Source organism: Drosophila serrata, unplaced genomic scaffold (genome assembly GCF_035046125.1).
Source record: "Drosophila serrata isolate PLE 108 unplaced genomic scaffold, ASM3504612v1 contig_275, whole genome shotgun sequence".
Lineage (NCBI taxonomy): Eukaryota > Metazoa > Arthropoda > Insecta > Diptera > Drosophilidae > Drosophila > Drosophila serrata.
The window spans coordinates 2,433,001-2,445,885 of record NW_028257173.1 but is presented as its reverse complement, the minus strand read 5'-3'; the positions used below and the strand labels follow the sequence as shown (position 1 = coordinate 2,445,885).

At 35.5% G+C, this 12,885-nt stretch overlaps 3 protein-coding genes across 6 annotated transcripts in view; 1 reads left to right on the top strand and 2 right to left on the bottom strand.

The window, feature by feature from the left end:
• The window catches only part of beat-IIIc (beaten path IIIc), a 121,941-nt gene extending 118,343 nt beyond the window's left edge, over nt 1-3,598 (top strand). For 2 of the 4 annotated variants that reach the window (XM_086835127.1, XM_086835126.1), the window contains exons 6-7: nt 746-881; nt 948-3,598. In XM_086835127.1, the coding sequence (XP_086691253.1) occupies nt 746-881; nt 948-1,222 (411 nt within the window). In that variant the 3' untranslated portion in view covers nt 1,223-3,598. Of the gene's footprint in view, nt 1-745 lie in introns of all 4 variants that reach the window. The other 2 variants (XM_086835125.1, XM_086835124.1) reach the window with 1 other exon arrangement.
• Nucleotides 3,599-7,835: 4,237 nt separating this feature from the next.
• Grl36a (Gustatory receptor-like 36a) lies at nt 7,836-9,205 on the bottom strand. The gene is given in 2 exon segments (XM_020953520.2): nt 7,836-8,471; nt 8,531-9,205. Coding segments are annotated over 2 exon segments (1,311 nt in total).
• A 2,196-nt stretch (nt 9,206-11,401) lies between these two features.
• Nucleotides 11,402-12,818, bottom strand: LOC110184933 (putative gustatory receptor 36a). The gene is made up of 3 exons (XM_020953578.2): nt 12,551-12,818; nt 11,610-12,364; nt 11,402-11,554 (listed from the first exon to the last, which is right to left on the bottom strand). The coding sequence occupies exons 1-3, from the start codon at nt 12,816-12,818 to the stop codon at nt 11,402-11,404; spliced, it is 1,176 nt and encodes a 391-aa protein (XP_020809237.2).
• Nucleotides 12,819-12,885: the final 67 nt, after the last annotated feature.

Sequence of the window (12,885 nt, the reverse complement as noted above, 5' to 3'; positions counted from 1 at the left end):
TTGATCAGCATTAACAGGCGAATCTATCTAGACATCTCCGGAAAAAATATAATTTTTTTCAAAATTTGGAAAATCTTATAAGGGATTACAATGTTAAAATTGGGACAAATTCGAATTTTTTAAAAATTAAATTGGGTATGCAGATTTATTAACCACTTCAAAGCAAACAGGATATTTTTCCGAATTAAAATGAATGCATTTTTTGCTTAGTTTTGGGTTTTTCAAACTTTGATTAGTCAAAAAAATAGTCATAAAACTATCATTAAATTTCTAAGCAAAAAATGTGAATGTTTAAAGCTTGGTTATGATAAATTTTTCATTTATATCTTATAATTCAATAGAAAACTGCAAGGGTATATAAACTTTGGCTTACCAAAGTTAGTTTTCTTTTCTGTTTATAATTTCATACAGTTACATAAAAATAAAGAAAATCATTTATGGTTTAAGATACTTTTTGTTTTATTATTTATAAGATAAATATAAAACCTTTTGTATTATTTTGAATTACTTTGTATATTTTTATTTCCTACAGATGTAAAAGACCCATTGTTATATTTTTCCATGACGCTAGTAACATTTATTTGCTGTTTTGTTTTGTTTTGAACAATGAATAGGGATCGTTTTCATTTTTTTTTTTTTTTTTCAACTTTTGTTATCACTTTGAGTCAGTAAAGTTCGATTGTGTGCCAATGGCATAGTTGTTTAGCTAGCTAACCCTCCCGAAATCTGTTGATTCCATTTGTAGTGTATCGCCTCGTTGTCAACGTTATACTGGCGGAGCAACGAGGAGTCCGTGGAGGGTGACCGCCCACAGAAGGCGCCGGTGCTCGAATCAAGGGAAACGGTCTATGCCAGCAACTCACGCGCCGATCCCGTCCAAGGTACGTCCTATCGGGAACTATTTGTGACCAAAATCTTATCGTTTTTGTTCGTCCATCCAAATGCAGCCAGCTCCGCGGCCCCGCCATTAGCGGTTCCGGCGCCCATTGTCCTGCTCCTGGTTCCGCTGGCGGTGGCGGTGGCAACCCTGGCGAGCAGAAAGGATATTAGCGAGCTATCGATAGATGGGAGGGCAGCCGGCGGTGGAGGAGGGTCGAGTGAGTTGCTGGATGGCCGGCAGGATGAGGATAAGGATGAGCATGATATCAAGGACGAGCAGTGCTGCCAAGCTCATGGAAAATCCGCGACGCTTCAGGGAAAAATCACAATGGCTGCACGGTAGCTGCATTAAGCCCACACGTGGCACTTTCCCTCCACAGTACACACACTTTTCACCGATTTTTCCGTCTTCGCTTTGCATACAAAAAACAAAGAACACACATCAAAACAAAACAGAAACAAACACACACTGGAAATCAAAAACAGGAAACTACAAACAAAATACAAAAAAAGAAAAGTATATATTATGCAGCTAATTTATTTATGCCGTTAACAAAAAGCTTTCATGAATTTAATTTGTAAAAAAAGAAGAAAACAAAGTGAGATCAGTAGAAAACAAAATGTTTAGAGTATAAATTATAATAATATGAAACTTAAATGTATTCGTACGCAAATGAAAAAGCGTGAAAATGCGAATCGAACGAAAGAACTGTAAATAGTTAATGTTTAATATAAATATATATAAATATATTTATGTAACTGTATGTTATTAAATTTTAAGCTAAACTGTCTGTCACACACATGCAAAACAGAGTGAATATCACAAAAATGAATGGTTAAGGAACTGATTTCAAATCCTTCAACAAATGGCGTTTAAGGCAAAATAACGAGTTTAACAAAACAAAAACATAAATACAAATAATGATATAGGAGTAAATATGCAAAGTTGAATAATGAAATTCAAGTAAAACACTTGGACGAGAGGTGTACAGTCCGTAACGAAAGTGTAACTAATGTAGAAATTAATTATTCATATATATGTGTCTCAAATTAAGCCGAACATTATTGTTAAATCGATGGTAAAAGCGGATATATATAGGTGTAGTTATAATTTCGTTACCTACTGTACAATCGTGTCACAAGTTCATCCAAAATTACTACAAAAAAAGTCGTTTTCCAAATGGTTGATTTCATTTTTCTTTGAGCTCGCATTAAATAATGTAAGATTTGTAATAATTTAAACTAGAATAATGCTTAAAAATCACATGACAGAAACAAAAAATAAACCAAAAACGCACTTAATTTTAAATTTAAAGAAGAAAATATGAAAAGAACTAATCAAAGTTAGAAATTACAACTCGGTGACTGTTGGAAAAAGTCTTAAAACTAACAAAAACATATCGTACATTTATATGAATTGCCAAAGTCTTAATGGGTATTAACTAAAAAAAAAGCGAATGAGTGAGAGCGTGTCTCTGTGTGTGTGCGTGTGTGTTTGATTCTCCTCAAAATAATAAACTAATAACATTCCGGATTCAACTTCGCCATCATCCACAGAAAACGTAAACAATTTAGTTAGCCAAATGTTAGAAAACAATAGCGAAAGGTCAAAAGAGCAATTCGATGTAATGAAACAACAAACAAATTTTTAACAATAGCAAAATGATTGTGATGAAGCCTTAATAACGAAGCGGAAATCAATTCACAAATTGAACGAATTGAAATGAAATCAAATGGAATGAAATTAATTTTATTGTGTAAATAGAAGAACGCTTTGTCCTTTGAATTTCTCCCTCCCCCTTGATGTCTCTATAAATTCTGTGTGTAAATAATATTATGAGCTAACTAAATTAATGTTAAGATTGTGTCAGCAGCAGAACAACAAAATCACTGAAATGAATATAAAGCAAAACAAAGAAAAACTATGCAAAAAAACGAGAGCCAATTTTAACTATAAGTGCAAAAACAAAAAGGATAAAATATATAAATTATACATTTAAATATCGATGAGTGGACATTCAAATGCTAATTGAGTGCATTCGAATGTGTGACTGTGTGAATGTGAATTTTTAGCATAGATTAATACATTAAACACACACACACTCATACATAAAATACATATATAAATCAGCATTGTTGTCAACTGTAACTGTTTTTTAAGTCTTATTTAATATCGATGCCATTAACTGCAATTAACGTGAAAATTACTAAGAACGTAAAACTTAAAAATAAATGCAACAGAACTAAAAACATAACAAAAAAACCAGAACTATGCATAAAAGTTAATTCGAAAAACAAAACATAAATGTGTGGTAATTGTAAGTGTAAATTATTTGTGTATTTAAATAACAAACTTTTAGGTGTATAAAAAAGAAAGAAAAGCCAAGAGAAAACCGTAAAAAAACAAGAGCGAATTAAAACCAAGAATGCATTCGAATCTATACGATAAACTCTATGTGAAACCTTAAAAGCTGCATCGTAGGCGATTAAGAATTATTTACAAAAAACTCAACTCAAATCAAATGCCATAAAGTAACTTCAACTGAATTTAACTGCCAGCCAGTGGGTCAGACGAAGGGGAGAACTCTCTGTAAATATCTTTAAGCATCATTCTATGTGCGATCCTCATTCGCAGATGATCTGAAACAGAAACAAAAACGAATTGTGAAGTAAACGAGTGGAAAATTCATTAATAAAACATATTTGTTTCAAAATCCAATCTATCTGATTATTTCTCTTAAATTCTAATAAATTCACCTTCAATTAGATTGCAAAAGCCAGGCCAAGTTAACCTGTCCAGCTGCAAAGGAGATACTTTTCCGTGTGTATTTCTTTCTTTTTTTTTATATTTTTTTTTTAGCTAGATGCAACGCCAAAGAAAATTGGGTAATTTTAAGAAAATATTTCAAATACGTGAAAATGTTCTCGGCGAACGTGACAACAACCTTTGGCGACAAATAAAAGAAATAATCGAGACTGAGAGATTGGGGGCAGCACCCGAAACATTTAGCAGTAAAAAAGGAAGCATTTACCCCCAAAAAAAAGGAAATTCCAAATATAAGAAGAAGGATAGCAATGCAGGAGGTTCTATGCGTACATGAAATTTATATAAAAAGGTGTGAAAATGCACATTAAATTGTTTTTTTTTTTTTCTATTTATAGGATGTGAAATTAGTAGAAGAAAAGTCAGATAAAGAAGAGACATAATATAAAGTCTTTAAGTAAGATAATACTTCCAAAACATACTCTTTAAAAATACTTAATTAACCATAATAATATATAAAAGGTATTATGACTAGTTTCTATTCCATATTGGAAGCCGTAGCTATATTTTTTTCCTTCCCAAAACTAAGACAAAAGCCACACATCCACAAAAAGCTCGAAAATAAATAGAAAATATCTGTGGGCTTATCCCTAAGTCGCACCTTAGTCGCAAAGGACCTCGGCTGGACCTCGCTAATAAGCTGCCAGCAAAATAAGAACATTTGATAAATACCAAGGACAAAGCCAAACAAATTATAACAAGGATACAAGGATGCCAGGCGATGACTCCACAGATTTATTAGCTAGCCGACAAATGGGCCACAAATGAGCAGACAGCAGAGCAGTTTTCCCACCTGCGCTATCTGGGGCCATCAAATGTCACATAAATCAGATTTTGCCATCTAATGAAAACAACAGCAAGATTTACCGGGAAATTTTTCGTGTGAGAGCTAATAGAGGAGCTAATTCCAGCGTTTTGGTTGCCATAATTCCATTCCAGCTTCACTTAATCTGTAGTTCGGGATGTCATCGCCCGGTATCTGTATCTGAGAGATACTTTCGGCATATTAAGCTCAATTGTCTGGGGCTTAAAAGTTTCATGTTTGATTTCGCACAGATAAGACGGCATCAATTTGCGGCACAGGTAAACTTTTTGATTGCCTCCCCCCGCCCCGCACACCTGGTGTGGCAGGTGCCATTTCCTCCTCCCCCGCCCCCCTGGCCAATGTCACATTAAGCTGCTGCTCATCCAAATTTTGTGGGGCGGTCGGAAAGTTACTGAAGTGGGCAGGGAAAAGCTGTTAAAAACTGATGGCGATATGCCCGAAAGTTTAATTGAGCTCGTTCAATCGGAAGGAATATGCATTTTGGTGTATTTTAGCTTGAGATACATTTTGTTTTTGGTCAGGAAAGGCACTTGGTTAGAAAGGAAAGGGAGTATATCCTTTAGAAGATTATGTATTTAAGGTGATTGAAGTGATTAGCATGAAGAAGATATGAATTTATACCTGAGACAAGACCATAAATATATTAAAGGTCTGCCTGCGTAGATTCCAGAGATCTAATTGATTATTATTCATATGGAATAAAGAAACACTCCTTCAAAAAGCAAATTCCATTTCAAGTTGCCACCTTAAATTATCAGCAATCTTTTCCATAGCTCTGCACTTTGTTTATCCATTAGCCGAGTCGTTCAAATTATTGGAGACAGACCAGACAGTTGGGATGATTGCACCTTGAATCGATTTCCCTACGACTAGGGGGAAAAGCGGGAAAATGGGGGGAAAGTCCTGGGAGTAGACTCGTATGTAGAGCTGGCTTTCCCTTCACACAATGTCATGTTGCCCCGGCTGTCATTCTTTTGTTGCCACTCGTTTGTTGCCACCATTGTCGTCTTGTTGTTTTTTTTGTGTTGTTGTTGTTATCATTTGCAGCATTTGAAATGATTTGCAATAAAAGTGTCTGCCACTGTCCATTGGCCACGCCCCATTGGCAGATTACGTGCCACTTCAGATCCTGTCCATCCTAGCCTTGGGATTGCTTATCCTGGCCATGTTGGACGAGTTGGCATTGTCCTTGCCGCTGTCACGTAATTGCCTTTTGTTTACTCTGGTTTCTCTTCTCACAGCCATTGCCTTTTTTACGCATTTTTCAGGTGCGTAACGTATGAAAGGGGGAATCCCAATAGAAGCCCTCTTCTTTAAATTCTATATCCTGTATATAATAAATAAATTAAAATATGAAAATATGGTTAAATTAATAATAATAAACATAATAATTAATAAGGGTTATCTAAATATAAAAATCCCAATTTAAAGTCCAACAATTTCCTTTAAGCTTCCTTAAAGTCCTGTGAAACCCCAGCGCCTTAGAAATCCGCTCCTGGTGGTACGGAAAAATCCAGAGAGACTAAGCACAAACAAAACATAGAATGTCGCTACAGCTACATTCATATTTCTTGCATTGCAATAAAAATGCGTGGCAGCGTAACAAAATTACTCATAAAAATAAATAAAAAATTGCCGCCTTCCTGTTGGGTTTGGGCCTGCAATTTCTGGCACATCATTTGGGCCGTAAATTATATGGATTCTGGATGGAATTTCTATACTTCTACCAAATGCAGGATATACAATATAAATGGTGCCAGGCTAGTCGCATTAAAAGGCATTTTGTTCGGGGGGAAAATGGAGATGATTTCGTGCCATTGCAGTTACATGTTTTGTGAAAATATCAACATAGAATTGCACACATTTTAGTATTCAACTGCAGCTAAGGGGTTTAAATTTATTTGAGAGAGCGAGAGAGAGAAATTTAATATAAATTTGAACTAAGATTATTAGTAAAACAACTAACTACAATTACTAAATTTACTCTTCTGTACATTTGATACTTTCTTAAGTACTGGAATTCATTTCTTAAAGCGCTTTCTCTATACATTTCAAGCTCTTCCTTTAAAGCCTTCAAAACCTGAAAATCGAATACTTTACCAATAGACCCAAAAGTAGGCAAAAACACATAAAATCAGTTGCTTGGCGAATCCTTTCTCCCAATTTACATTTTATCGAGCTGCTGTTCGGCTCATTATGTTGGCCATTTTTATTGGCTTCCAAAGATTTGCAGCTCGGACCCAACTCTCAGAAACAAGTGACCCCATCTCGTGCTGATTTCATCAGAAAATACATTTCGTTACCTGGAATTTTGTTTTTTTTTTATGGTCCTTGGCCATGTGTTGTGGCAATTTTCATATATCTAAACAAAGGGAAAGTTTCCTCAGCTCTCCGCTTATCTGGCCACAAAATGGGTTTGATTTTTCTTCTCTTCTTTTACGATTCCCCAACTCCCGCATTGAATCCTTTTTCCCTGCGATTTACTTTCGCTTAAAATAACAATTTCAAATTGGTTTTACTGCCCCAAGGACGGGATTTTCTCCTCCAGCCTTTTGCCGCCTTTTGTGTGTGTTTATGTCGCCTCGCATTTTGATCGCTTTGCATAAGCGCCTTTCAGCAATTTGCTTTGCCTCTGACCATTTGCTATATGCGGCTTAAAGTGCCATGCCAACCGGCCTTCACTCGAGTCAAGTGCATTAGATTTGTCGGAAAAGCTGCACTCGAAGGAGGGAGGGAGGGAGGGGGAATAATGGCGGAAGGGTGCCACTATTCCATTCCGAAAAACAAACTTTTCCCCCAGCAGACAATAATTGAAAATGCTGCCAGTGCAGCGAGTGTGTGTGCTAACTTTGTCTGCTGGCATTAAATTTATGTTAATTGAAATTTATGTGCGATGACCGCACCAGCTCAAGCTCAAAAAAGGAAACTGTTTTTTTGTTTTTGGAGAAAATGGAAATGGCCAATGGAAAATAGTGGAAAACTTTTCATGACACTCGCATCAAGGCAAATAATAGAATTTTCGCCCCTTTCTCATTACACAACTGAATTATAATTTAAATCGAAATATACAAATCAAAATCAAATTACATTCGGTCTGTTTTTGCCAAAAGACCAATAAAATTCGGGTCGTTGTAACAAATTAAATATGCAATTTAAATGTTCGACAGAGAAAATTAAATTTTTGGCAACATTTTGAACAAAAGAGAGTGTCAAATTTATTTTGTAAAGTAATTATATTTATTTGAGTGTAGGGGAAATATTTTTGGCAACTTTAAACATATTTTGAGAGTTTATAAATGTGTTTACTTAATGTTTATACAAATTTATTCCATTAGCAATACCATATTGCACAGTGCTCAAAGCATTTAACAAAGTACAAAAGAAGAATTCCAGGACAAAAGGACAGCCGCATACTTGATGTATGCTCATTATTTGATTCCTTATGGGTTGAGCTCTTAGTTGTAGATCAAAGCAAGTTTGCTGCATTTATACAAAAGTATATATATTAAAATTCCAAATTAAATCAATTTTACTTACCTCTCCATTTAAGTCCTCCCCTGTTCGCATTTCTTGACCTCCTGAATACCTCAAATCAATAATCAAGAGCTGCAAACTCAAGTATCTCTGCATCTGATCCAAGCGATCGTTGCACAAACCGATGATCAGGATCCTCAGCAAAGGTGCCACACTACCGCCAAGGTGTTCCCTGAGAAAATCATGCCACTTTTCCACTGCATCCATTCGATCAATAAACAGAATGCAATAAATAACAGTGGCCCAATGAGCCACCAGGACCACAATGTTGGAAAAGAGCATGGTGGCCACTGGAAGCCACAACACCATTATATTCTGATGTCCATTGCTGATCCTTGAGTAAAGTCGGAAAAGCTGTTTAAGCTGATGCTTTTGCTCCCGAGATGGCATTCCCTCTTTGTGATAGGCCTAAAAAAGGTTTAATTTAAATTCAAAGTTAAAATTTCATTTAGTAATTAATAGCTCACCTCCAGAAATCGATTGAATGTTGCCATCCAAGATAAAAGTATCAATTGATAGACAACATACATATTATAAAACACAGACAGCAAAAGCACAAAAAGCGCAAAAATAAAAATCTTATCGTAGAGATAGTCAACGATCTGCAGAATTGTCAGTTTCAGTTGCACTACAAATATGATAAAGAGGACAGTTCCCTCCAATAAGAGAGGTCCCAAGGTGTCCTCAATTAAGGACATCAAGTGAATCACCTCATTGACCACAAGTACAAAGGACCTGTTCCAGGACACTCTACTCAAGCAGTAATATAATCGTCCAATGTTCCAAAAAGCTATTTGGAAAACTAAAGACTCCACCAGGTCCTTGAATGTGCGTGAAGGATGATAGGTCCCATAAGCCATGGAAAACAATGGAAAACTTGCAAAAAATAAATAATGAAAGCCAAAGTTATCCGCAGACAATGCAGCTAGCTTAAGAAGCAAAGTAATCCGCTTAGTCCACATATTGCGAGGTTGAAGGATCATCTTTCCTCTATGGGGATCGTACTTTATTTGTCCCACAACGAAACTGCGATAAAGGATATAGGTAGTCCAGCCAATGCCACAGATAGACCATCTCAGCAAACGGGAACTCCACTTGCCACACGAATGTCTACGAGTTGACCCATACTTCTCTTCTGGCATTCTCAAACCCACTAAAATGGAATGTATGTGGTTTTTCCGGAGTAAGGGGTGGAAAAATTGAGGAAATGGAAAACTAATTGTTATGTGTTATTTGTTATGTGGCATTATCAGCAACATTATTCTAAATTATGTATTGAAATGGTAGGAGTAAATTGAATTAGGTCGAACATAAATGCTTATAGCCTTTCATTTATAATTTATCATTATAATAGTCAGAAACTCTAAATGTTTTATGTAAAAGTGTTTTGGTCTTTTAGTAATGTTTATACTTTAGGAAAGACAAGATCGAACTGCAATATACAATAGTACACAAGCTAGGCTTTATTGTTCTCTTCTTTTGTTACTAAAAATATTAAAAAACTAATTTAAAAAAAAAAAAAAATAATCGATATATATATATCGATATATAATCGATAATAATTCCTTTTCTTTTTTATACCCGGAAAAACCGTCTTAAAGTTACAGCCTTCGGAGTAGGTAAATCAAAATACTCAAACTATTTACCATTTTGAAAGTTAAGGCTTGTTCCATTTGAAAATCCATATTGAACATAACTTAAAGCATTCACCAGTGTACAGAAAACAAATTCCAAAACGAAAGAGCTATCACATATCTGATGTTTACACATTATTGGATTTCTAATAGGTTGACTTCTCAGCTGTAGATCGAAACAAGTTTGCTAAACGGAAAATAAGTCAGAAAATGTGTCATTAAATCAGAGTTTGTTAAGTATTTACCAGCTTTCTAAGCTCCTTGGTGAAACTCTGCGCTCTCTCCTCGCTGTCCAAGTGCCTTAAATCGATGAATAGGAGCTGCAAGTTTACATATCTATCCAACTGAGCCAATCGATCATTGCACAATCCAATGAGAAGAATCCTTAACAGGGGAGCTAATCCACCTCCCAAGTGCCACTGAAGAACCCATTTCCACTTTCCAATCGTATCCAAATCGTGATTAAATAAGGCAATATAGATGATGGCAGCCCAATGGCCAACCATTGTTACCACACTGGAGATGAGAACACTGGCCACTGGCAGCCAAAGGATAACTATGTCCTGATGCCCATTAATGATCCTTGAATACAAGTGAAGTAGCTTAAGGATTTTCTTACGCTGCTCCAGGATAGATAAGCCCATCATACGATAGTTCTGATAAAAGAAAGATACTGAAACGAATGGTTTCTTGATATTTTAAATACTCACCTCAAGGAAGTTGTTAAAGGCGGCAATCCAGGATAACACCAAAAAAAGGTAAGCTATATAGGCATTATAAAACAATTCCAGTAAAATAATACTGATCACAAATAACTGAATTCCCCCGCAAATATAATTGATCAACTCTAACAAAGTCAACTTGAATTGAATCACATAGAAAATTATCAAAACATATTCTTCCAAGGAAACGGGTCCCAAACTACCCTCAACTAATGAAGCCAAATGAATAACTTTATTCACCAAACGCACAAAGCTACGATTCCAGGATAGGTTACGTAGCCAGGAATATAAACGATATATATTCCAAATTGTTATATAAATGGAAACAGCTTCCAATAAGACTTCCAAAAATCGCTTTTCCCTGTCTTGATCTAGACCATCATGAAAAAATGGATATGCTGCTGCTACTAGGTAATTTATACCCAAGTAATATGTGATAAAAATAACTATTTTGAGGAAAAGAGCAATTCGTAAAGTAAATATATTCCGAGGTTTAATAATCATCAGTCCACTTTTCCGATCATATTTCATTTGTCCAACAACGATGCTGCGATAAAGGATATATGTGGACCAGCAGATGGATAATAGAAACCATCGCAGGAGTCGAGATTGTCCTTTGCTGTATAATGTGCCACCAAATTTCATGTTTCTCTTTTGACCGTCGGAGTCTTACTTAAACTAAAACATACATTAATTTGTAATTCGAAAATTAAGTATTATGTTAGAGCCTAAATTATGGGTAATTATTTTTAATTAGTATGCACATTAACTATATAACACAGGAACACAATATTCCAAGAGCTGAGTTAGGCCTTTATGTTTAGCTCAGAGCTGTAAAAACTTTTGGAAATGACAGTCAGTTATTATATTATTTGCGTGGATAAATTGCATAAGAACACATTGATTATTTCCCAAAAATAAAGTCATTTTCATTATTTTCTTTCTATAAACCAATTCACATTTTTTAAATAAACATTTCACATTAAAAGAATTGAATATCATATTGAATAAGAACTATTGAGTGTGTTATAAAAGATCCAAACATTGCTGAGGTTGAATCCCGATTAATACTGAATATTTGCATCACCTCAATTTTGAGAGGGTTCCTCAATAGCTGCAGTTGAAGGCTTTCAAACTAAATTCAAAAATTTAATTTTAATTTAATTTAATTAATTTAAAAGTCAACTTACAGACTCCTCCAGGCGAACATCCAGACCCGAAGCGACTATAGTTCTCCGCTCCAATAGACGAATCATTTCCTTGTGATCATCTTGGACATATAGCATAATGAAGAGATTTAGGATGGCATCCCAGTAATAAAAGAAGCACCAGGCAAACATCAGGACTGTAGTTGTGTAGTTCAATGCAAATTTCTCGGGGCCATGTTTAAAGATACTATATGTGAGGTAACTTGTAGTCACCGAAGATATATAGTATCCTCCGTAAACCATTAACCCTTGAATGCCGAAAACGTCTCCCAATTTGGTAACAATATCCTGCAACTGGCTTTGGATCTTAGCTATATCCTCAAGCCTATCGGCCAGATGGCAACATCTGGTCATAAAGGCTCCTTTCCTTGGTGGATGATAGCTCAAGTCTATGCTCTCATCGATCACCTCTTTTAGTTCCATATTAAGGAGTTGATACTGTGCCCTTACGAAGAGCATCACGAGATAATGCTGCGATATGGCCAGATTAAGGATACCCGACATCCAGAATTGCAAACCCATTCCCAGGAAGAAGGTAGAATCTCCACGTCCAATGGCATCGAAAGTGATTGCCATTTGAATTATATCGGTGACACCGGCAGTAAGAAATTTGATCAGAATCCTCCAACGAGACATCCTTTTCACCTGCGGCCTGGCCAAAAAGAGACGTAGAATTTTTCCAGCCAAGTATTTCATCTGGCAGCGCTGACGCCATCGGTTCAGTACTGTTGTAAGACCTTTCACAATGTATAATTATAATTAATGATTAGTACTTGTTCTATTGCATATATTACTAAATGATTTCCAAGATATATAATAATATATTCAAAGAATAAATATTAATATCTTTACAAATCTTCAATGCGAGTTCTGTAATTAAGATTTCTTGAATTATTAGGTCCTTAAAAGTTAACTTATCTTACCTCCAATGAGTCTCAACGAAGTCATAGTTATAATAACCAACTCGTGCAGTCTGTTTGAGTTTCCAAAGATCACATTTAAATTAATATCCCTGGTAATAAGGATACCCAGAAGAATCACTATAATGACATTTGCCACAACTGCATAGAGAGTACTTCTGGCAGCTGTGAAAACACGACCAGTTCTCCAATTGAACTCAAAGTTACTGAGACCAATTAAATGGCCATAAAAGTAGACAGCCTTCAGCAATAAACCAGCCCAGTCAAGCATTTTGGAGAACTAAACAAAAAATTCGCCTTGCTTTTCTCTCTGGTTATATTAATCGATTTATGACTTG

Coding starts and splice junctions, on each gene's coding strand:
- LOC110184933 (XM_020953578.2), bottom strand. CDS start 12,818: ATGCTTGACTGGGCTGGTTTATTGCTGAAGGCTGTCTACTTTTATGGC. Junction 12,365..12,550: donor TTCGTTGAGACTCATTGGAG/GTAAGATAAGTT, acceptor ACATTGTGAAAG/GTCTTACAACAGTACTGAAC. Junction 11,555..11,609: donor ATGTTCGCCTGGAGGAGTCT/GTAAGTTGACTT, acceptor TTTTGAATTTAG/TTTGAAAGCCTTCAACTGCA.